The sequence below is a fragment of the Cydia amplana genome, chromosome 16, assembly GCF_948474715.1.
Source record: "Cydia amplana chromosome 16, ilCydAmpl1.1, whole genome shotgun sequence".
NCBI lineage: Eukaryota > Metazoa > Arthropoda > Insecta > Lepidoptera > Tortricidae > Cydia > Cydia amplana.
The window spans coordinates 2,119,458-2,145,778 of record NC_086084.1 but is presented as its reverse complement, the minus strand read 5'-3'; the positions used below and the strand labels follow the sequence as shown (position 1 = coordinate 2,145,778).

At 39.7% G+C, this 26,321-nt stretch overlaps 2 protein-coding genes across 2 annotated transcripts in view; one reads left to right on the top strand and one right to left on the bottom strand.

The window, feature by feature from the left end:
- Positions 1 to 676: 676 nt before the first annotated feature.
- LOC134655390 (beta-hexosaminidase subunit beta-like) lies at positions 677 to 14,842 on the top strand. The gene is made up of 10 exons (XM_063510848.1): positions 677 to 930; positions 5,270 to 5,456; positions 6,056 to 6,165; positions 6,447 to 6,655; positions 6,832 to 6,944; positions 7,178 to 7,382; positions 8,138 to 8,268; positions 8,695 to 8,807; positions 9,021 to 9,214; positions 14,628 to 14,842. Exons 1-10 carry the CDS (start codon positions 769 to 771, stop codon positions 14,818 to 14,820), a joined length of 1,617 nt encoding a protein of 538 aa, XP_063366918.1. The 5' UTR covers positions 677 to 768; the 3' UTR covers positions 14,821 to 14,842.
- Positions 14,843 to 15,090: 248 nt separating this feature from the next.
- Positions 15,091 to 26,321, bottom strand: part of LOC134655324 (nose resistant to fluoxetine protein 6-like) — a 36,822-nt gene continuing 25,591 nt past the window's right edge. The window contains exons 12-13 of the mRNA XM_063510775.1: positions 15,517 to 15,659; positions 15,091 to 15,264 (exon numbers count right to left, since the gene is read on the bottom strand). Of these exons, the coding sequence (XP_063366845.1) occupies positions 15,091 to 15,264; positions 15,517 to 15,659 (317 nt within the window). The remainder of the gene's footprint in view (positions 15,265 to 15,516; positions 15,660 to 26,321) is intronic.

Below are 26,321 nucleotides of genomic sequence, written 5' to 3'. Positions count from 1 at the left end.
AAATTCACTCGCGAGTCTCGCGACCCTCAAAACTCATACACTCCTCACAACTCGCAAGAGAGTCACTGGATCGCGCGAGGCGCTAGGTGCTCGCGTGCGTAAAGGAAGTGATGAATACATAAATATGTATATACATTTAAAAAAAATGTCGCTGTTGGAATTAATGGAATAGTCGACGCTAAAAATATACTAGTACCTCACCTCATTTGAAGTAAGACATTGTAACACCTCATTTTAGAAAATGAGGTACTCATACAAACTCATTTTAAATTGATGTCCTACCCATCACTAAAAGGCTTGGCCAAACACACAGCGCGACGCAGCGCCGCGTCTGCGCCGCGCGACCGCGGCACATGCTAACAGGTTACCGACGTCAAACACACTGCGTCCCGCCGGTATCACGCCCCGCTTCTGTCGCGCCTCGCGCTGGGTCACATCAGTCGGATCGGACCTTAGACAGCGAGCGGTGGCGCGCGGCCCCGCCGCGTTCGCGCGCGCTATGAGGGCGTGTTGAGAGCGCGATCCGCGCGCGCTCTGTTTGAACAGGCATCACGCGGCGCTGCGTCGCGCTAATATGTGTTTGGCCAAGCCTTAAAGCTTATTTATCGCGTTATTGTATATGACATATACATTCCTCTGTTTATAACAAGCTATTAAACGCATGTTATGCTTATCTGTTTAAATAAGGATGTACAATAACATTCGATTGATTCATTTCCTCAGTTGAACGTACGTCGGCCCGCGGGGAGGTGTACCAAATACACCGCCATGAATTGTATAATATTTTTAAACATATTTGCCGCTATATGGGCTCTTGTGATCGCTGGGTCCCATTACCCGGCTACTAAAGGGGAGGTGTGGCCAAAACCGCAACACCAAGTGAAGACAAACACGGTGCTTACGTTCGACCATAGGCGATTCCAAATTAAGGTAAAATATTTTGTGTTCGTGGGAAAAGTGCGATTTTTTTTCTTTCCCAAATGTAACTTCCGAAGACAGATGAGAATTAAACGATTCATTTGTACCCTGCGACACAGATTATATAAGGTCGTTTCTCAAAAAGTTGGCACCGCCAGGTTAAAATTATTGTTTTTCAAAAATTATGCATTTTCGCATTTTTTTTATTGAGATCGTTAAAAGGCAACTTAAACTATTAGAAAATGTGGAAGGGAAGCAATTCCTTCAATTAGTTTAGAAGATATAGGCGTTTGAAAATTCAGGTGAATGACATCAAGGACAGGTGAAAGATATTTTGTCCCCAGGTTATCGATAGTAGAAGCAGGTTATCGAGAAATAAGTACAAATTCCACTGAAAATATCGAGGTTATCGAGAGGCTCCATTAACCTGTGTCCGTTGCCGTTAACCTGGTTTCTTGTCATCATTCACCTGAACTGAGTGTCATTCACCTGTCCATCACATCATTTTCAATGCCTTCTAAAAATAATCGATAAATGTGTCATTTTCTATAAAAAGGGACCTTATTGTCCAATACGATGATTACAATAGTATGTTAAAATTTTGGATTCTGACCCACCTCACCTTCGATACGATTCCCAATTTAACAATAAGTTTCTCTGAATAAGTAACATTCAAACTTGCTGTCACCCTGGCAGTACCTAGTGGAACTCAGGTTTGGTGCAACGTATACACATGCTGTTTTGGTCATCCAACTCGTCTTGATGAGCACTTGGGAGAGCAGTACCCAAGATAGCGCTGATGCTGGACCATCGCAGTACCTAGTGGAACTCAGGTTTGGTGCAACTTAGGCACACGCTATTTTGGTCATCCAACACGTCTTGATGAGCACTTGGAAGAGCAGTACCCAAGATAGAGCTGATGCTGAACTCTCGCAGTACCTAGTGGAACTCAGGTTTTTTGCAACATAGACACACGCTGTTTTGGTCATCCAACACGTCTTGATGAGCACTTGGAAGAGCAGTACCCAAGATAGAGCTGATGATGAACCCTCGCAGTACCTAGTGGAACTCAGGTTTGGTGCAACATAGACACACGCTGTTTTGGTCATTCGACACGTCTTGATGAGCACTTGGGAGAGCAGTACCCAAGATAGAGCTGATGCTGAACCCTCGCAGTACCTAGTGGAACTCAGGTTTGGTGCAACATAGACACACGCTGTTTTGGTCATTCGACACGTCTTGATGAGTACTTGGGAGAGCAGTATCCAAGATAGAGCTGATGCTGAACCCTCGCAGTACCTACTGGAACTCAGGTTTGATGCAACATAGACACACGCTGTTTTAGTCATTCGACACGTCTTGATGAGTACTTGGGAGAGCAGTATCCAAGATAGAGCTGATGCTGAACCCTCGCAGTACCTACTGGAACTCAGGTTTGATGCAACATAGACACACGCTGTTTTAGTCATTCGACACGTCTTGATGAGCAATTGGAAAAGCGGTACCTAAGATAGAGCTGATGCTGAACCCTCGCAGTACCTAGTGGAACTCAAGTTTGGTGCAACATAGACACACGCTGTTTTGGTCATTCGACACGTCTTGATGAGCACTTGGAAGAGCAGTACCCAAGACAGAGCTGATGCTGAACCCTCACAGTACCTACTGGAACTTAGGTTTGATGCAACATAGACACACGCTGTTTTGGTCATTCGACACGTCTTGATGAGGACTTGGGAGGGCAGTACCCAAGATAGAGCTGATGCTGAACCCTCGCAGTACCTAGTGGAACTCAGGTTTGATGCAACATAGGCACACGCTGTTTTGGTCATCCGACACGTCTTGATGAGCACTTGGGAGAGCAGAACCCAAGATAGAGCTGATGCTGAACCCTCGTAGTACAAGTGGAATAGACTTGGTGCATCATAGGCATACGCTGTTTTGGTCATCCAACACGTCCTTGGAGAGCAGTAGGTACCCTATATAGAGAAATCATATTCTTGGGGATCGTGTAGTTTCTGATTTAGTACAAAATTGAAGAAAATTGATCTTAAAATTCTTCCCGCCATGTACCGATATGTGTATATGGGTTCGGGTCCCAGCCCCAGTCCCAGTCCAAGTCGAAATCGAAATCGCCAAACGTGTACTATGCGTCGTTGAAGAGTTCTGTTCTGATCATCATCAGCAGTTCCACTTCATCAAATGCGACAGTTTTTAATGAAAATGCTTGATTTTCTGATGAAAATCCAAGTCTCTATACGCATGCTTTTAAGATTTGAGGAGTTCCCTCGATTTCTCATGGATCCCATCATCAGAACTCGAGCTTGACAAAAATGTGGCTTAAAAACTTAACTTGCGTAACAAACATAACGAAGAGGACAAATCGCCAAACGTGAATTATGCGTCGTTGAAGAGTTACGTTCTGATCTTCATCAGCAGTTCCACTTCATCAAATGTCACTTTTCTGAATGTATATGCTTGATTTGTAAATAATAACACAAAAATCACTATATGTATGCCTTTAAGATTTGAGGAGTTCCCTCGATTCTTCATGGATCCCGTTATCAGAACTGACCTCTCTCTCTCATCTCATCACACAATAAAAGAATTGAGCATGTTTTCACCTTTGTACAAAATATTTTAATATGTCTAAAATTAAAAACCCTCATAAGGTACCTTTTCCTATGGGACGTCACAAATTTACTTAATCACTGTTTGAGTATATGTAACGTGGATTTAAAATAGTTATCGTTCACCTGTCATATGGCAAGTGAATGACGCTACATTCACCTGCTATTGCATCATTCACCTGACTTTTTTGGACAGGTTAACGAGACGTAAGACAAAAGTACACAAATTTGAATAATATGTAGCTTTAACAGACAGGATAGTTTTTATTCCTAAATTACCACACAAAAGCGATATAACCGCTATACAATTATATAGTTACGAGTATTAGTTGTGGTATCAGTGACATTAACCTGCCATAAAATCTCATCCACCTGGCAGTTTTAGCCAGGTGAACGATATGCAGGTGATGGGGAAAATTGCAGTTATATCGCGAATACACAAAATGTATTAGCTTGATGAACTCCATACTTAGGCATATAAAACTAAACTATTGATTACGTTACATAATAGTAATGCGATAGGTTACCCAATTAGCAAGATATCCACGCCAGGATAAAGAGTACTTACCCATTACAAACTCCAATTTCCGATACTTTGTCGTTTGTGTTTTATTTGCGGAGCACAATAACCACGTGGTTATTGTGCTTCGTCCTACCAGGAGATAGCTGATGACTGACGCCTTCGGCTCGTGCGGAGTGAGACGGGAAAGGTGCGGTGGGGGTTATACAATCGTCGTGAACGTGACGCGACAGGTGAATGTCAAAAATTGCCTTGGATAAACTTTGAAGCCGAATAACTTAAAATATAAGCATAATATTGTTATGCGATAGTAATACTTTAAAAGTTAAGGATATATGTTAATAAAATCCGGCAATGACGTTAAATTAAGTCAATAATTTATGTGGTTTTCATAGCTCGGAACATCAGTACCTCGCGTTGGGGCACGACAGGTTAGCGGATAAACGTAGTTACAATATATTTTTTTGTAATCAATATTTATTAAATCTTTTTCAAAGTATTAGGCCTCTGTGTAAAAAGTCTCTCTAAATATGTGTTAAAATTTTATATATAAAAATTATACATAATGAAAAAAAAGTTCTAACATAAACCTATTGACAGGTGGCGGTGCCAATTTTTTGAGAAACGACCATAGTAGTTCCTGCGGGCACGTATTGTATGAGTTTCGCATGTATCCCCGCAACAGTGTATGGGTATAGCATTAGCTTTAGAGTCTAAGACTCAGTCCAAACCAGGGATATAACGGATGTGGTTTTATCGGAACCGAAAGCGGAACCAGATGTTTTAAATTTAGTTTATCGGAACCAGAAACGGAATCGGAACCGAAAACGGAACCGGAACCAGAACCGGAGCCTGAGTCAGTACTATCAGTAGGTATACATTACACAACACAACACATACGAATAGGTACTTTAAATTCGAAAACACGGATAAACCCTACTGCAGCACGTGGCAAGCGAGGCTATGAGCGAATGACTGGTATAAACCTGCTTGTTTTTGATGTACACCGCTCATGTCCCGCTGCCGCGCTAAGCATTGACATCCGATATAACTTCCGTTTCAAAAGTAACAGAACCGGAACAGAAACGGATGTGTAATACCAAACGGAAGTTCCGACTTAACGGAAACGGAAACGGAGCTCTGTAACATCCCTGGTCCAAACCATGCTCACTGGTACAAATTTCATAAAAAATATCGACTTTAGGTAGTCGGCGTGACCTGCTCGCTCCTCTCCAGCGTGTTATCGCGCTACTCGCACGTGTACGCGCGGCAGAGCCAACTTGCACTCGAGCATGCTCGCCCGCACAAGTCAGGAGGCAGGCTCGGCGAGCTGCACATCGACCTGACAGCGCCGTGTGAAGACTACCCGCATTACGGGATGGATGAAAGCTGTGCGTATTGCGATTTTCACGAATATTGTGTTTCTAATTCTTTTTCTTTCTTGCTCCGTCCTTGATTCGCTCCCGTTCCGCCTACCGACCTATACTTATAATAGGTAGAGTTTGTTCGGAAAGAGAAGAGTCGTGGAATGTATTGGGCCCAAAACATTCCACGACTCTTCTCTTTCCGGACAGAGTCTACCTTATTTTGTTGTCTACCTATGACTAAAATGTTTATGCAATCAGAAAAAAAATGCAGAAACGTACATTTAGCACGTAGGTACTTATTAAGTTATGATTAGCATAAATAGTATAAATACCAACCCACTTAGCTAGCACGAGGAAAATATACTTAATGCATTTTAGGTCAACAAGCTCTTATCGCATTGAAAGCAATTCAATAACATTTATATTTACCTACTTATGTTTAAAATTTGCTAAAAGTATTTCAATACGAGTACACATGTATAAGAAATGAATACCTATAGTTAGTTACAGTTAGGTACGAAATAAAATAATAATAAAATACAGTCTTATTATATTCAATAAGTTCAATAACTGACTGAAAAGCTAAATAATCATGTAATTCAATATTGATTTTCATTTTCCAGATAACCTCACAATAGCAGAGGTGTCTACTCTGAAAAGCGGTTCCATATGGGGCATTCTGCGAGGGCTTCAGACTGTCCTGCACTCGTTCTATTTCTCTGATGACTACAAGGTAAGATTTTAAGGACAGGAATTACTAACCAAGGGTGAGGGAGAGCTGGATCATGGTAATGAGATGGGTGCAAAATGGAAATTGCCAATATTAAAGAAAACTTTGACCTGACAAATATGACATTAAAGCAAGAGTAGAATTAATAGGCTATTCCCATAATCACTGAACCGTAGGTATCCATTAAGTAAGTAAGGTCAATCGCCGGTCAGTTTATAATTTAAAAAACTTGTAGAGTTTTTTTTGTTTCTACCAGGACCTGAGTTAATACTTATTATTTGTAGAGAATACTAGTAAATGCAACGGAGATATACGACTACCCTCGTTACTCGCACCGCGGCCTGCTCCTGGACACTTCACGGCACTACATCTCGCTGCAGAACATCCTGCTGACCCTGGACGCCATGGAGATGAACAAGATGAACGTCTTCCATTGGCACATCATCGATGACGACAGCTTCCCGTATCAGAGCAAGAAGTTTCCGGAATTAAGGTTAGTAGAAGGGATTCTCCGGTTCTGCCCCGTATCGTCGCACGCTTCGCAAACTGTGTGACGTCATTTACTAGGGTTCATTTCATATACATTACAATTTACAAATTCCTTTAGTATTGGCATTATATTTCTCTATGGTATTGGACATCTCTTAAAAAGTAGGTACCTTTTTTCAGCGAGCATGGAGCGTATTATCCTACGATGGTGTATTCGAAGGCTGATATCGTGCTCGTATTGAAATATGCCCGCGAGCGCGGCATTCGGGTGATACCCGAGTTTGATGTTCCAGGTATTATTGAATATCAGTTTATCAGTTTTAATACTTTTAATTTACATAGAGTCTGTTCGGAAAGAGAAGAGTTGTGGAATGTATTGGGCCCCATACATTCCACGACTCTTCTCATTCCGCTTAAACTCTAGCTATCTTTCTGGTGATGGGGATCCAAATTTGTTAGGTAGTCTAAATGTAACTTTGCCAAGTTGACAAAGCCTTAAACTTATTTGAAATAATTTATCAAACAGGTCACACCGTGTCCTGGGGGGCGTCACACCCCGAGCTTGTGTTGACGTGCCCCGACCAGTGGAATGACTCGACTACAAGTGGGGCCTTGAACCCCATTCTCAACTCCACGTACGAGCTGCTCGGAGACCTGATCAAGGAAGTGCAGGACTTGTTCCCGGACAAATACTTCCATGTCGGTGGAGACGAAGTCAACACGAACTGTTGGTGAGTGACAGCATATAACAGGTCACGCCCTTACCTGGGCGGCATGCGGCATCGCACCTCGAGCTCGTATTGACGTGCCTTAGATAAGTAGACCGGTACCACCATGAGTGCGGCTTTGAACCCCATTCACAACTCCACGTACGAGCTGCTCGGAGACCTGATCAAGGAAGTGCAGGACTTGTTCATTACTTGGATAATTACTTCCATGTTGGCAGGGATGAGGTCAATACGGAGTGTTGGTGAGTGACATTATCCGTAGAAGCTGTCATTATCCCTTTGAATGCCACGCCTATCGTGTCGCGTGTCCTCGTGAACCTTGTTGGATACTGAGCCGTAATCACGAAGTCAGAAGGCAGTCCGCTGTATACACTAATATCTTTCACGTCCTTATTGGGCGTGCAGTGACTCTGACTGCTTTCCACATTATTGCTAACCATGCCTCAAACCGCACTAAGATAATTATTTGGGACGTACTTAAATACGTCTATTAGAGTTATTTATTTATCGTATGGCATTAAAGTTACTGGATTTAAGTTATTTTATTTAAATGACGCGATTATTATGGCACTACTACTGAGGATGTATTTTCAAGAATTGGCTTTTGCGTGACGGTAGTGACCTGTAAGTATGTAATTTAAAGTTAGTAATTAATGCCACAGTGGAAGTTCCTTATTTGTCTCTTATTTCTTAATCAGCGTAATAATGTGGCTTTAGGGACTCACTTGTTCCAACTGATCTTATTATTTTCTTACCAGGGAGTCCAGTCCGGCAATTCTGGCGTATCTAAAAGAGCACAACATGACCATCACGGACTTGTTCCCCATGTTCGTGGACAGGCTGTTCCAACTGCTTGGCAGTAGGTCACAACCTATCGTGTGGGAGGCAAGTTTACAATACAAACATTTATTAAGTTTTCATATTAAAATTCGAAAATAGAAATTTTGTTATCAAGTGAGATATCACTTGGAGGCGGATAACGAAATACGGATTTTTTTTTCGCGGTAAGCCGTCTGTCGGGCTGGTAGCACGAACGTTAAATTTGAAGATTGTTCATCCCTTTATGGTCCGAGGAAAAGCAGACTATAGGTACTAATAACAGTAATAACTCTTAACTGTGCTTTGTGACCTGTAGGTTTGTTTTTAACTTTTTTTAGAACACGCACGACAAGTGACAACGGCATATAAACACGGTCCGCCGCCTGTAGCGGATTGACGCTTACAACGTCAGGGCTTAAGAAAGGAGGGTAGATTTTTAAAAATAAACCTGACAATGACACAGTGTATTGTTATATGCTTATATGCTTTCAGGAAGTATTCGCGAACGTGTCGTCCTTACCGGCGAGTACGCCCGTTCAAGTCTGGCAATCAGAACCCATTAGAGGCAATGAAGAATATGATGATCACGGCAAAAACACTGTCAACAAGGTATATAACTATATTATTTTACTACATGGTTCGTATCTGAGTTTAAAAGATATTTATCTGTTCTAGGTAAGTATAGTGTATTCGTCATAAAAAAATATTTTATTGGCTAAACTACTATTACTTCTACCACCCAACTACTTACTACTATATTCTAGGATATAAAAACATATTTCTCTGATACTAAAACTTAACTATCTAAACTTAAATTTCAAGGTCTTAAAAGCCGGCAAAAAAGTGATATTATCCGCCCCGTGGTACCTCGACAAATTGCAGAAGAGCTGGGTCGATTACTATAATAACACGGACCCGTACGCCATGGTGAACGACAAATCTTTGGCCGAGAACATCCTCGGCGGCGAGGCCTGCCAGTGGGGCGAGCATGTCGACGACAGGAACATGATTAGCAGGTTATTAAGACATTTATGTATTACTGTCTGAAAATCGTGTCATCGGAAGACCAGCGCTGGAAGCCACCAGCAACATGCTGAGATGAGGCCATTTCGTGGCACTTTAAGGCCGTGCATCGAAAAATAACAGGATCTTAGAAACGTGGCAGTGGCTAGCCCCGGAAACAAACAGTAGTGATTTTCGGATATATGTTTCTTGACTATATGATAAGTGATTTCGTAGTAGTCGAAACACGAATGCTTAAAATTTTCTCGATAGAAAATAAATCCAAACTTACGTGTTCATTTTTCGGTTTTAGCTTCGTGCAACTAGAAAACACATCCATATCCAGCACAATCCACCTTACAGCAAAGGTTTTCATCTCGTCTTAACTTTCAAAGAACTAAATATTAACTTATTATCCTTTACCGATGGATTTATTATCGATTTTTGATTTTATGAATTCAACAGCAAACGCCCATTTTACGCAGTTCGGTTTCTCTTTCCGTCATGCGTCAAAGTCATAAATGCATCCTTTATGCCAGTAATGTTAGATGGCCGTCGTGCCTCAAAGAGGTAAGACCTATGTCACTTCGCGCAGCGCTCCGAATTACGTAAAATTTTAATATCCAATAAACGTTGAGTCGTAACTCCATTGAGTAGTAACGGAATCGGAGGTAAACCTATGATGGTGCCTTCTTACAGGCCTATACGTTACGCATGTGTGCGTGTTTGCTTAGCTACGTCATGCTACGTCGAAATCTATACTCTTTGTCAGTTACAACGGGTTAGGAAATTTCGACAGATATGGAAATGTATCGGTAGCTGTTTGGTATTTAGCCATCAGAATCTAACCGTAACTTTTTGCTTTATTTTTGTTTGAAAATAAAATATCTATAAGAATATATTTTTTGCTTTTTTCTATTGTAATGATAAAAATTATTTAGTATTTTTCATGCTCAAATAATTTAAAATAATTGAATAAATATTAAAAACTAATAGATATTATTCGTTTGAATTATTATATTATTAAGTTTGAATAAAATATTTTATTTCAATAATACGAAAAGTTATTATATTTAAGTACCACTAAAAAAGGTCCCTACTTACAAAAACTCACTTGCACGGGCCGGGGTTCGAACCCGTGACCTCCGGTTTGAAAGTCGCACGCCACTACAATTTCACATAAGTAATTTACAATGACATGATACCGTGGAAAAAGTGAATATTACAATGTACTGTGTTACTATCATTTTATAGTTTATTTTGGCTTGACAAGGAGGAATGAGAAAAACGTGCAGAGCGAGAGGATTAAATCTCTCTGTCCCTTTCTTAAAGTAGCCAATCCTAATTATGACATCTGTTTTGATATTAATTCTTTGAACATAATTTGTCGATGTTCTTTTTTATATCATCGAGAAAGATTTTTATTAAAAAAAATTGTTGAATTTATATGTTTTATTTATGTTTTTTTGGCATAAATTTCATTACTTTTGACAAATTTTGATTGTGATGACAAACGATTTGATGTGATGTGTGAAACGAACCATGTGATCAACGATTTATCTAATAAAACTTCATTTAGTCGAAAAAAATAGTTGCCTACTACCGGGTGGAAAAAAATTATGGGCCCTGGAGGGAAAGTGCCTTAAACCTTAAGTTTGCTCATTTTACTTAAATGAAACATTATTGTTTTTTAAACAAACAACTGCATTCAAAGATTTTTGAAGTGAAAACTTCTTTAGCGGCGCTAGGCACTTTTTGAGGTGGGGAAAAAATGATAAACTCGAGACAGCGTAAGGCGATCATGTGACCGTAAGGTTTAGATGGCATTTAAATCAATAAAGAAAAACTCAATGACATTACATGAAAAAGGTTATAATCTTGTACGGGCTGAAATACGAGGATCTCACAGTATTATAACTTTATATCACTCAAATATAATTCAATAAAGCTACATCTTGATGAAATCGCTAATAAAAGTGAACTCTAGTACTGGTGAATAAAACTCAAAATATCATGACCAAATATATTTAGATGCGAGGTCTGCAAGGTAACTTTACAATTTCTATTCGAATTTTAAACAATTAACGCTATAAATTTGAATTTCGAATTTTAAACAAGCTCACTGACCAGCAATTTCGGAACCAAAAGTTTTCAATAGAAAGGAGGATGGGTCAATTATACATAGTACTGCAGACATTTTGGACTAGTCATTGAGTTTTCACTTCTGTCGGCACTCCCGGAATGCAACACGTTGTTTTTTTTTTAATTCGCTTAGTCGCGCCCGGGAATCGAACCTACTTTTTCCACACTGTATAAAAGAACACAAATGCTTTTCTTCTGGTAACTTAAATGTTCTATCTATCTTGGTGATATGTCAATGCAATCAAATAATCTGAAAAAATAATAATAACCCAATTTATGAATTCCGTTCCTTCAGAAAAATGCGAAATGTACGTACAATTTTTAGGGATATCGTACTTTTCCCAGAGACAAATTTAGTTGGCTAAGACACATTTTCACTGATTTGGGGTCTGTACTAAAAATCTAACATAATATGATAAGGACTTAATCGTTTTAAGCTCAAGAGTGAGTTTTCCTAAAGCTTTTTCTAAAAATTATGTCTTTATTAACGTTAGGAGTGCACTGCAGCATGTCAAATGTATGCCAAAATGTCAAGGGAGAGAACAATAAATTAAGTTTAAATTCCACTTCCACTCATCAGCAAAGTGATATAAGTATATCAGCAGTTTAAAGTTATTTTATATTACAAAATTAGCGCATCAAAAAAATCAAAGTGCATAGAAAAAAAGTCTCCTGAGTCATAATAAAATTGATGTCTCTTGGGTCACCAGAAAAGTCACCAGGGAGAACGATGACCCAAATCAGATTTAAAAGAAAATGTAAATTTTGTGTACTACCTACGAACATTTTTCAAAAAACTATGTTTTTATAACATATTAGACCCAGGATAGATCTAATACCTCTTTTCGTACCTCGGATAAAATGGTCGGCGACTAAAAAAGTAACTGAAACGTTACGTTATTAGGTTCACGATGCTGCGTTGTACCCTTGCCTTCGTTGCGATATGTTTGGTAAGTCAGGAGACTTAAAAAATGACCCATGATTTTGGGACATATTAACAAATATTTTTTGAATATATATGAATTTTAGCGGACTTTAATAATTTACCAGTTAAATTAGATGTAAATACCTTTTTAGTTAATCGTTAATATGATATATTAGTAGCAGTAAAACACTTTATTGTACAAAAAGACACATAAAACATGAAAAAACACACATCCTTCGTATATGGTAGAATATATTTTTCACACTTATAAGTAAAAACCAAAACCGATACGCGATTGGGAGACGCTCTTTTTGTATGGGATAAAAAAAAATTCTCCTGGGTCACCAAGAAAAATCGACATATTAAAATAATTCAGTTCGTTTTTAAGTTCTAGTCACATTGACTTTTTGGTTATTTGAGATAAACATGATTTGAAAAACATGATTTTCTATTTTGTTGCGATCGACCCGGGTAATAAAAATACGGCGAATTTGAACTTTTGTTTGTTGTCGTTGTAAAATGTATTAAAAAATAATGTAGGCACCCCTGACAATTGAAATTCAAAATTATCCAGAAAAAGCGGCCAAGTGCGAGTCGGACTCGCCCATGAAGGGTTCCGTATTTAGGGGATTTATGACGTATTAAAAAAAAACTACTTACTAGATCTTGTTCAAACCAATTTTCGGTGGAAGTTTGCATGGTAATGTACATCATATATTTTTTTTAGTTTTATCATTCTCTTATTTTAGAAGTTACAGGGGGGGGGGGGGGACACACACATTTTACCAATTTGGAAGTGTCTCTCGCGCAAACTATTCAGTTTAGAAAAAAATGATGTTAGAAATCTCAATATCATTTTTGAAGACCTATCCATAGATACCCCACACGTATGGGTTTGATGAAAAAAAATTTTTTTGAGTTTCAGTTGTTCTAAGTATGGGGAACCCCCAAAACAATTTTTTTTTTTCTATTTTTGTGTGAAAATATAATGCGGTTCACAGAATACATCTACTTACCAAGTTTCAACAGTATAGTTCTTATAGTTTCGGAAAAAAGTGGCTGTGACATACGGACGGACAGACGGACAGACAGACAGACAGACATGACGAATCTATAAGGGTTCCGTTTTTTGCCGTTTGGCTACGGAACCCTAAAAATGAGTGTTTCAAAAAGGCACCCTGTATTCCTTACATACCTAAATAATCTCTTATTCAATAAAACATATAATTACTAAACACTGTGATTTATTTCAAATAAATTCAAATCGATCGGATAAAAGATATTAATACCTACCTATACAATGAATACGAGTACAGTCAGCTGCAATAATGTGTTACACACCGAAGGCCGTTTTGCGGTAGATCGTGTTAGATCTTATTTGTAGAGCCATAAGAGCGTGTCACATATTTTTGCGGCCGTCGAAGAGTAACATATTATTGCAGGTGACTGTACCTATGAAAAATTCGAGGGTTCAAAAGCATTTATAATAATAACGACTATGGACGCCTGCAACCCCAGGGGTATTGTAACCCCATAACAATAAGGTTGAAATTTGCATTTAGTGACCGAAAAGTCAGGTGAGCGTAATCAAGTTTTCATCATATTTTATGAAAAATAATCTCTTTTCTGTTCTTGTGCTATTTTCTTATTATCAATAGGTACTCTTAACTTATATGCTATCTACGCTGCTGCTTCTATGCTGTTAACATCTTCCAAAACAACAATAAATATGCAGGTTTATGAATTAATTATTTTATTGTTTGCTATTATGAACAAGTAACAACGCCATCTGTTTAAATTTTTTCCGAATTTAAGTTTCTGGCCGACCGCAGCGACCGCGTATAATGGTAGTTAACTTCTGTAACGTTAGATGGTGCTAAAAGGTAAAACAAACTTCACGTGCGGCGCGAAGCGTTTCCATGTGTGCGTGTTAGCGGGGAGGGAAGAACTAGCGGGCGTGGTTAACGAAGCGCCAGACGCGGCTGCAGTAGGCCCTTAATCTTATTTTGTGTTTTCTGTCATATTATGTATTGTATGTGCTTCCGAATAAATTATATTCTATTCTATTCTAAAATGATTATTTTTATAAACGGGTTACTCTAGTAATTTTCGACAATTCTCCACAAAAAGGCGGGACAGCTCTGTACAGTTGGGTGAGCTGCGCACATTCTGCCAATGAGACGAATGTTTATATGAAGCTCACCTGGCTTGGATCTACATCGAAACGCGGGCTATACAAATGCTTATAAATGTTATTACATATATTTATGAGATCGCATTTTATACCTACCCTCATTTTTTTGCACAATAACACTGAAGACTTCTATTTTCTATCTTCATTCACCATGTTGTTTTTCCAGAGCATGGCCTCGGGCTAGCGCGGCGGCCGAAATACTGTGGAGTTCGCCGCCATTCGACGTGCCAACTAAATATCACAAGAGTGTGAACAGTAACCGTCTGGAGGAACACACGTGTCGCATGATTCGGCACGACATCGGTGCGCAACCCCCCAATGGACCTGGCTTTTGTGTAGTCAACCCTAATCATTTGTAATATTAGTTTTTGCTGTAGTTTTTGCTTTCGTTAGTCTTTCGAATAAAAAGTCAAGTTATTATTTTATTTATGTATTTATGTCTCATTCTTAAAAACTAATATGGCAAAAGTTACCCGGTCATCTCGTTCTCTGTTTTCCATTTTCTTCTATCACTGTACACTTTTTACTTATTACATTATTTTCTGTCACGCTTTCATAACAACTAAAATATATCACAACATTCAAATCTTAGGGATAAACTACTCCGTTTTCCGGCTGGCTCTTCTGTTCTAGAATTTAGTAGTAACATCAGTAGGGGCGTCCTCAGCGGGTTCCTCCTTAGCCCGGGCCCCGCGGGGCGCGAGCGCGGCCTTGAGCAGCGCGGCCACCGGCGACTCCACCGCCACGTACAGCAGCGCGCCTGTCCCGAAGGCCAGGAACACGGTCGCTGCCAGGATTATTAACTGTGGAAAATCGGAAATTGTAGTAGCATACAACAGGTTAACGTCAAATTTACAGAAATTGGGATACAAAGGCGAACTCCCCGCTCCGCACCGGATCAATATATATTTATTAAGTGCCATTACACTTGCAAACATTGTCATTATAACCTAAAAATCCCGTACTTTGGAACCGGCGACATCGACAGTCCCAGTGAAGTGACCGAGCCAGTGTAGATAATAGTCTCGACTACGAAATCTGTAAAGAATACGTACCACATTGTAGTCAGACATGTAAGCGGGCAGCCGAGCAGCACCCACGAGGCCGCGCTGGAACGTGGAATGCAAGAGGAAGGCGGCGTACGCCACACGCCCCATCCAGGTGAAGCCGCGCCACTCGAGTATGCAGCGGTACACGTCTGCAAACCAGAGCATAAAGGTTAAGTGCAACTTGTAAATTAAATATTGGTAGTTGGTGCTAGCGACCGACGTCGTCAAACGGAACGGGTCTCCTTTGTTTTGATGTCAGCGCCTCTACTGATCAACCGGATTACGACTCGTGTTTCCAGGCGAGTTATAACTACCAAGTAAGTATCAATTTATCAAAGTTGCCGAATTCAATTATTTACGAGTAGCACACTGAAGTGGGCTGGCTGAACCGACCTGCTCAGCTTAGACTATTATGGCGGCTAACGAGGCTTATGTTCAGAGTAAACATACTGGCTGTTGTATCGGTGACTTACTTTCAACCTTAAAAATAGCGCTTATATTCAGCAGGAGGACGCATGATGAGGGGCACCTGGACAGTGGGCACGTAGAGCAGGCCGTGTCTTACTTTCAACCCTAAAGATATAAGTATAGCGCTTATTTTCAGCATAACGATGCATATTAGCTGGACGATAGGCATGTGGACGGTGGCGTAGAACACTCGTACGAAGGCCGGCTCAAAGTAGTTCGTGTAGAACAGAGGGTCTACCGCGAACCACGTTCGACGTGTTGCCTCCCTGTCATACTTACGTACGAATTCACAAGTGCGACAGAGAGGCAACACGTCGAACGTGGTTCGCGGTATTAGGCCCTCAGGCCGTGACTTACTTTCAACCCTAAAGATAGCGCTGATGAGTATCACGACGATGCATAGCTGAAAGATGGGCTTGTGAACGGTGGCGTACAGCACTCGTACGAAGGTCGACGGCTCGAAGCCGTCCATGTAGAACAGGCCACCGGACAGGATGATGCCCACAGCGACAGGGACAGACAGCCATACTATCCATGGGTATTTCTGGAAGTTGTCAAGTAAACCGGTTGTTAAATATATGTATTTAAAACGGGTCACTCACATATGAAAAGAGCGTACTGGGCTCCTGGCAGGAACACGTCCTGTCGGATGCCCCAGGTATCGCTAGAGCTTCATGGTGGAGGCGGATATGCGCCATATCCGAGTCATCAATTGGCGAGATGTACCTATCGCAGGTCCGAGAAAAGAGGCATATTATATTATAGTCTTGTATCGGAGGCCAAGCCCCATTTAGACTCACTGAGTCCATGGTGTCAGCATTTAGTGATGGTAGTTGGAGTTGCTGGAGTAAGTATATAAGGAAATTAGTATTATTGCCAAATCGAGTAACCTGTAGACGTTCAGACACGGCCTTGTCATTGTTTAGCCAGTGGTAGGTGAGCAGGCCGCCGGCGATGCCCAGCACGTACGTGGACATGTTCGTGTGGCCGCGCACAAAGATTATCTGGAACTCCCTGTTGTACCGGAAATAGGTGCGGAATGATCTGAAAATAATTATACGTAAATAGTACGTAGGTATATCATCTTGTCTTCTTAGTCTTAACTTTTTCTCACAGCTCACAAAGAGAACATGGAATTTTCTCCAAATTTTGTGACAGACACTAAGTTTTCTAGAAAAGACTTATGCCATCAAATCAGACCCTCCCTAACAAACAAACTTTGACTTTTGTCTCCTGGTTGACGGTAAAAAATAAAAACCTAAATAAAATCATGTATGAGTCACTCACTCAGGAGAGTTGTGAACAACAGCACCCAGATCCTGGAAGTAGGTGTGCGCGGCGGGGATGGCCATCGAGACTGCCAGCAGGGCGCCCAGCGCCAGCAGCTGCGTGCGCGGCTTCCGGCACAAGATGCAGACTAGGAGACCTAGCCCGAACAGCTGCGTGTCCGCTGATAGGTACCTGTTCCATTCAATAGTATAGAATATAATTCAGGACGTTTAACTTTAAACAACAAAAACTTAACACAAGTCACAAAAAATATATAATCGTGACTGAGATGGTTTCTTTCTACTCAGCTTGATTCTTGGTCTTCCTTGCCAAGAACACGCCAAATAGAATAAAATTGGTTCTTATCTTATTGAAGTCGGTGCTAGACGCCCGTTTATTTTATATACATACTCGTAGAACGGTCCAACGGGTAATGTGGTAAATTGCGACCCTAAAAACTTACCATGACTGCGGGAAGCATGGCAGCTCCTCCCACAAATAATTATGGATGTAGAGCAGATGTGCCCACCAGTATTTCTGGCAGGCGTCTGACTCGCTGGTCACCACCAGCTCCCACTGCGGCCCGTCGCCCAGGTGACGCATCAGGGTCATCACGGTGAACATGACCAGAGCGTAGGTCGGAGTTAGTCTGAAAGGGAGTAGTTGGCAAGAAGCTGGTGTAGGTACCTAGTAGGCTTAAGTGCATGGGTCCCTTCGTAATGCATAAGTAATACGTTCTCTTTCGTATTCAGGTACATAATTAATTCCTGGAATATCGTTATACCAATGCCTATTCTCAGAATTAGACCATGGTATAGGTCTCATAGGTATATACATCTCGATAGAAATTAGATTGTTGGAAGTAATTAAGAAGCTGTAGATACTAGATGGAGTCTGCGATGGATATAGGTAAATAAAAATACCTCAATCACCGCTAGACCATTCCCTTAGCTCATTCTAATAACCTGCATCTGCCGAATCACAAGCAGCAGAAGGTTTCTTTAGGTATAATTGTCTGTCAACATATCTGTCAGCCTTTTACTTGTGACTTACCCGAAACCTACCTCAACCATCGCAAAATCATTTCCTTGGAGCCAATCCAACTAGACTCTATGCTTCCGTGTCTCGAAGCAGAACGCCAGAGTAGAGTAAAAGCCCCCGAATATTGTTTGTCCGTGGCATAATAAAACAAGGTACCTAACCAACTAGGGAACAAATCAAATTATTTATGTTGTTTTTTTAATTTGTGTTTTTGTTTTTACTACTTATTTCAATCTTTTTCAGTTCACAAGGTACCTAATTTAATTAGGGTGGGGCCGTAGGCGTGGAATGAGGCAGGAGTAGTGCAGAATCTGGGAATACTGTCCACGTGTTAGTAGATAGTAGGTATTCCCATATTTTGCACCCACACACCGCTCATGGCGATGCATGTCCTAATGCCACTGTAGCCACGAGTTGTCGTCGAAGCTTACTTGTTTTATTGTGCCAAGTGTTTGTCAACATGTCTGTCAGTAATCTCACAAGTGACTTCCTAAACCTACCTGAGCCACCGTAAGATCATTCCCTTGGGCCACTCCCACAGGCTGACGCGGTGTTTCTCCGCGTGCAGCTCGAAGTTGAACGCCAACAGGAAGCCGGACATCACGAAGAACGTGTACGTCACCAGGGTGCCGTTGAGGAGGATGTACTTTGAGGGATCGTTGAACATCTGGAATCCACAAAGTATAGGTAAGTAAGACAGGGAGGGATTTTCAGAAAAAAATATACCATTTACTTTCGAAAAACTAATAAGCCTTGGGTTACTTCGACTAAGACTCATGAGGACTATTGATGACAATAATAAAGTGTGTGTGTTGGGTTTTCGTTTTGTGACGGCCCATACGAAAAATAAGTGTGTGAAAATACGTCACAAAACTGAAAACTTTTTCGGAAACTACCTATTTTATTTTTAAATCGATAGTCCAAGTGATTCTGAGAAAAAAGAATCCAAAAAATTATGTTTTTTGAATTTGCGGATCCATTTATTTCAGCACGACCAGCTAGCTGCAAAATTGCATGTCCACTTTACGAATTAATACATTCATAATAATTCTTCAATTTTGCAGGTCTCTTTACCGGGTCAGCCCCATATACAGGTATGTGGTATAGGTATATAGGTATCAGATACTTACGTCTTCGACAGCTTGTGGATTCTTGAGGTAAAAAACAACAAGTACTAACACGGAGTGCGAAAAGAAGACGCAAACCATCGTCATGGCTCTGTCGACAAACGTTACACATTACAACATGCTGAGATGAGGCCATTTCGTGGCACTTTAATCTTATTTCGTGTTTTATTTTATATTAGGTATTGTGTCGTTTGTTTGTGCTTACGAATAAATTATATTCTACATTTTACAATACTTTAGATTACGTCTGATGAGTGCATTCTACTCTACTCACAAACTTAAACACCCCTCTTTTTGTTTCAGGGGTTAAAAATAAGGGAAGATTGAAGAAAATCATCTTCATGAAGTGGACGATATTGACTGTCAAAATGTACCTTAATCCGTTGATGACCTTGAGCCGGTTGAGCCTGGGCTCGGGTCCAACGCCACTGGGTGCTATCAACTTACGCCAGTTACGCCGGAAGGAGAACGCCAGTAAGTACGGATTCCCTAAAACCAACAATTACTTAGATCAAAGACAGCTAGCAAACACTTGCGAGAGGAAAACGTGTTATTCGATTCGATTTTATATCCAAAGAACGTTATGTTTGTATTGTTTTTTTTTTGACAAGTGTACTTAGGTACTTATTATACATAAAAACCACTTAACTGGTACAAAATGATACTTACTTGCCGCATCACCATTGATACTGTCGTAAGAAGTCCCGACTGCGTTCAGTATGATCAGGACCAAATAAACACCCGCCATGATGTAATCTCCAGTGCTGAAACTCCTCTTGTCGCCGTGCCTCTTGCAGTATAACACCTCGGTTAACCTGGAAATTATGGGCTTGCAATGGTGATTTATTCCATAATGTTAATGTCCCTTTGACCGCCAAAGACGTCAAAAAACGCAAGCGGCTAACTAAAGCCCAACATCAATTCAATTGTAAATTTCTGTACCTAATAAATGAACATTCAATTCAGTGCATTTCGATGCGCGAAGATTCACGGTGGCGCGCTGCGCACGATATGATTGGCGTTAAAAGACTTATCTCTTGACAAATGAGACAAAGAGTTCCCATTCTTTAAAATCTACCAGAAGATATGTAAAACCGGCAAAGAGTCTCCATCGCAAAAATCTAAATCAATCCTTGTCAAATTAGTGGAGCGTTGCTCAGACCAAAAGGCATACTCGTGAATTCAAACAAATGACCAAAACAAAACCTTTAAAACATATAATTATAGACGTATTAATTAAACGTGACCCTGACATCTGTAAATAATACCTAGAATAAGAATAAGAAGAATAAGAATTTGTTTATTGTTTACCTAGTCAACCTAGTGTGAGGTGAGATCAGGTAACCCTTTGAACGCCACGCCTATTGTATTATGTAGGTATAACGCTCCATTTAAAACAATGCAAAAAATTATTATTAATGGCTGTCAAAATAAGGGTTAAGCAAGTATTTGGTATTACTTATTATACGATTTGTTTAGTTACCTGGCGTTTAGCTTGTATCCTTTCCACAAGGAATCGTCGACGCATTCCTCAAGGATCGATCTTAGGTCCTCTTCGTTCTCTAGACTTCTGTTCTTCACGAAATCCTTGCAAGTTTTTCGGACGCACAAAGCCCTGTGCACTTTTGTGTGATTGTAATGTTTTCTCGTATTTTCTGAGTATTCCTGTTGTCGTAGAAAATTACCACTAAATAGTATGTATTATGTAAAAAAAATTACCCACCCATAGAAAATGGAGCCAAAATGTATGAAAAAGCCAAATTTTTTGCTTATGAGCTGCTCAGTATAATCCCAAAACCTCCTTGGCAACGGGAATGCAGTTATTTTTTAGCCACCCCGTACTAATTGCCCAAATTATGAGTAGGGATATTATATTAACGCGCTTATTTTGCTAAAGCTAACTGCTGTGCTTTTTGTTCTTTGCAAGTCTGTCAACCCGATCTTTCAAATTAGCTCAAACTCGATGGCGAGCTTCTTTGGCCAACATTTGATTTCGATACCATCACCAGAACACCTCCAGCCTCTATCAAATTAGTTAATGAATGAATGAATGAAATCGTTTATTTCAGGCAACTAGTGGCCCATACATAAATACCTTAAAACTAGCATACATATTATTAAAATATAACTAAACACTAAAAAACACATTATGATTGCGATGCATTACGCAACCCCGCAGTGTCAGGGAACCGGCCGCGGAACCGCCGAAACTTGACACCCTTCGGCCAAAACTCCTCCTTGGTGAAGGCATAGAGAAATAAAGACAAGAGTGCTCACTCCATACATCAGTTCAGACTATTAATTTCAGTATCTACATCTAGCATCGAGTAGCGGAACTATCAGTACTGCTACTTGACAATAGATGTAGCACCGACCGGAAAGTCTTATCTCAACAGCATAAGACTTTCCGGTCGCCGCCGCCATCTATTGTCAAGTAGCAGTACTGATAGTTCCGCTACTCGATGCTAGATGCTAATAGTCTTTTTGTTACTAAAACTGATGTATGGAGTGAGCACTCTATGTATTTTTTTTCTCTATGGTGAAGGTCGCTAGATGTTCAGTCGGAACGGTCACCACAAACGAATTAAAATTCGCATTGTGTCGAGATTCCAACTTCGCGACCCTCAGGATGAATCCGGTTTTTGCTTTGACATACTTTACGATATCATCGACCTTCGTAAGGTAGTGTAGACGGGACACATACAGCAGCGTCGAGGGTGTACATACAGCAGCGTCGAGGTAATATCACACGTGTGATACTAGGGCGCTCCACGGGTTAAAGCTAGGTAAATAGGTACCTGTATCATCAGCATGAGGTCGGAGTGCTGGTTGGAGTAGAGGTCGGCGTCGACGAGGCAGTAGGTCCCGCCCGGCTCACTCACACACGTGTCGTAGTCGTCCATCTGGTACAGGTCCGGCATTTTGCTGTACTCGGTCACTGGAAAAAAAAGCGCTCTCATTGTTTCCCCTTGGCATATTTAAGCTGTATATCTATTACATTTATTCCCCTAGGCATAATTTCGATTACAAGTCTATACTTTACAAGGTTCCCTGTCAAATATTACCCAAAACCTGAACGGCCAATATATACTCGCATACACAGCTGTTGCAAGCTTGAGTTGTCTTTCCATCAAGCGGGCTGGATACAAACAAACCTCTCCTTTTGGTAGGTACTGTTTACATTATCACAAATACAGGAAAAATATAATCACGTCTCTATCTTGATAACTTTTTTTACTCACCAATAAACTTTTCATTTTTTTTTCTTATGGAGCCGAAACACGCATCACTATATTACACTTATCGTCGTTTACCAAGCGAACGGTCCCTAAATGGGCATTTCTCAGGAGGGCCATTTTTACGTGTCCGGGGCAAAAAAACATTGAATTTACTGTTCAATAAATCTGAATTAATTCAGGCATAATCTCCAGCATATATTCTGTCTGGAACACTATCAAACTATTTATTTATTATTTATATAATACACGAAAAAAAATTCAAATGCGAAAAATGATGTTCGGTGGGCGTGTCCCGCACCCAGATTGTTTGAAACAAAAAAATATTACTCAAGATGGGGCATTAGATCGGAGTTATTTTCGGTATTCACGCATAAGGTATTAGTTAACTGATCATATTCTTTATATCAAAATAATGTGTTTGCTTGACACATTGAATAAAACCAAATTTGCGATGTGTCCCGGGCTAGCGACTGATTTCGGTGCAATTTGTAAACCATGTCTGTACTCTTACAAACTTGTAGACCAGGAACTGAGTGGCTCAAACATAGTATGCTTTAGTTGTGCCTTAACCGTTGAATAAAGTACAGGTGCAGTCACAGTATACTAAGGTGATTTTTTTAAAGTTTCTCTGTCATTCGGTGGGTTTGGTCCTATGTTTTTTTGAGATCGGTGGAGCAATTTTCTCCCACAGTTTTAGTGCATTTATCGTTATGCAAGTGATTAAGAAATCCTTAAAAGTACGTGAATTCATCATTAGTACATCATCTCTGTATCATTCATGCTAATTCTGTAATTGCTAAAAAGCGATCAATTTTGATATCACTGGTGTTGATTTCCTTGGTTTCGGTGGAATTTTTGACCACCGATATCAAGAAAGTGATCACCGAATTCAAACCCTGCTTTGTAAACTAGTTTCTTGTACTTTATTTTCTAACTTAGCACACCTAAAAAGTACAAGATACGTTGTATAAACGTAAAACTATGCTTGTACGTAAATGAAGTCATAGTATAGGTACACAAAATCACTAGTTTACAATGAGTAGTTTTTTTTTCACCAGACGTATGTTGAAAATTGTAGACCCGATTTTTCTTTTTCTCTTTCCGCTGTTGTCTTGATATTCTCTTCAATCCAATGGAGTAAATGATGTGAATTTGTCCTCTGTATCACTTGACGCCCTACACCTCGATACCTTTAAACGTGTCAGCCATATTAAATAAATGCAGTCAATTCGATCCCACTTCTTTTTAAATAACTTGTGTGTGTATATACTATGCAAGATGCACCCACAGAACAAGGGATTAAAAATAAAGTGGCCTTCTGATGTCGAGATCGCTCCAAAGGCACTGAGCGTACTGCTCAATATTTCTAAAGCATGGTCATGAACACAAATTGAACATAGAAGTGTTTGAGGGTGCAGGAGTACATAATTAACAGGTGACTAGATCTTTAGGCATTAGTCAACCACTTCAAATAGTTTTAAATTGAGGGAGTTCACGCTTTAAAACTCTGTGATTCAAAAATACTATTTATAAGTCTAGTAAAAATACTTGTTTTCCGTATTGTTTACACTTCAAATAGTTTGAAATTGAGGGAGTTCACGCTTTAAAACTCTGTCATTCAAAAATACTATTTTCACCTCAGCAGCTCGAACAAGGGTACTTTGATTCTTAAAAACAGTGAGCAAAATGCGATTTTGCTCACTGAGTGAGACAAAATGACATTCAAGTGACCTTTATTGTCAAATGTCATTTCAACATGCGGGGTCTAATAAAAGTTCGAAATACTTGGGTTCTATTATCTCTGTCCCTTTCACACTGTTAGCAAAAAGAAACAGACAAAAAAAAGTTAAAACGACATTCAACAGTATATTCACGGTTTATAATAGACCCCCGAAAAACTTCAGACCGCATCGTTCCAAACCACGTACGAGTATGAATTCTTAATAATAAATAAATAAAAATAAAGTTTAAGATTTGATAAAAACTGATAAAATACTATATTTTAGGTATTTTATTGTACAATTAAAATAATGAACTCAAAAAATACACAGATCATCACGCAAAAATAATTATTTTACTTTTAAGAATTTCTACCATAGTTGACAAATAGTACGTATCCGCAATTCGGACCGTATCTTACAAAGATTTTTTTTACAAAAAAAGTTTGAAGTGTCAGTTCTTCTTCTTCTTCTTCCGGCCTTATCCCACTTTTATTTGGGGTCGGCTCTCCTAATCGATTTTCTCCAGTTATATCTGTCCCGGGTCGTCGTTTGAAGTGTCAGTTAATGTTTGTTATTTCTATATTATTTTAATGGAATTTATTATTACGTTTTGTTTTTGTGTTCCATTGCGGTAATTAAACTTAATTGTTTGTATATCTTAAGAAAACATGAGTGCAGGTATTAAGTGATGAACAAGGATTACATTTTTCAAGTTGTCTAATAGGTATGTTCTCACTGCGCTGAGGTGAAAAATGTTGTGTACTACACGAGATCAAAGTTATTTACATCTCGTGCGCTTTTGAGTCCCTTACTACGCTCAAGATTCTAAATTAGATTCACTCGCTACGCTCGTGAATCTATTATAGAATCTTTCGCTTGCACGGGACTCAAAATAAGCACTCGAAGAAATATCAAACTTTGATCACTTGTTGTACAAATAACTATTATAAGTCTAGCAAAAATACTTGTTTTCCGTATTGTTTACATTGTTTTATAAGTGCATTAAATATCTTTGAGCATTGAACACCACTCAAAAGTTTCTATTGATCAGGTGTAGATAATATAAGTTTATTTTTGATGAGTGTGCCGTCGGATTGTATGAAGAAAAAATTTTCTCCTTCATGGCACTTATGTGCGCATTTGTGGTCGACATGTCTGAAACTCGTTTCAGGACCATACATTGCCCTATTGTATGATATGAGGATAGTCAATTAGTGTGGGTCTGTGGGATAACTTCTAGAGATGTTGTTTAATAAGCCGTAACTTGGTTATTTTAAAATCTTGAGTAAACAAAGGTACTAAAGTCCGTCAACCAAATCTTGTCAGTAGTAAAAGGCGGCAAATTTGAAAAATCGCGGGTTAGCAACACTGTGTTCAAATAATTCCAAAACGCGTGTCATCTGTGTTTCATCTGTGGAATGTGGATAGTGAATGACAGCCGTCACCTTATTTGTTTTCATTTGGTTTTCATTCTGAATCGTTTCTGTTTCAAGAGATATTTCTGCTGTCACCATTAAATACCAATACATTAAATAAGAATAAGCAAAGCTAAGGGGCCTACAATGTACAATCATGCTCGTTGATGGTAAACATTACTAAAAATTGAGGTTATGACAAGTACTGGAAGAACTCTTTCGAACTTTTAAGATTATGTCCAGTTTTTTTGTTTTAGGGTTAAAAGGCATAAATAAAATTAAAACGTATGCCTAAATCTATCCAGCAAGACCATAAATTGTGTCCTGGAAACCGTCCATAGGCCCACATGTCTAATATTTTCAGCAATCAGTTGTGACTATTTACAAAGGTAAACCTTTTAAACAGTATTAAGAGCCTTGATTATATCGCCGTTCTTTCGCAATATCTAGCTAATCCATACATGTTTGTTGCAGGATTAAATCTTGCCCAATATAAGGCGTTCGTAGTAGGTAGTATCTCTTCAGACAATA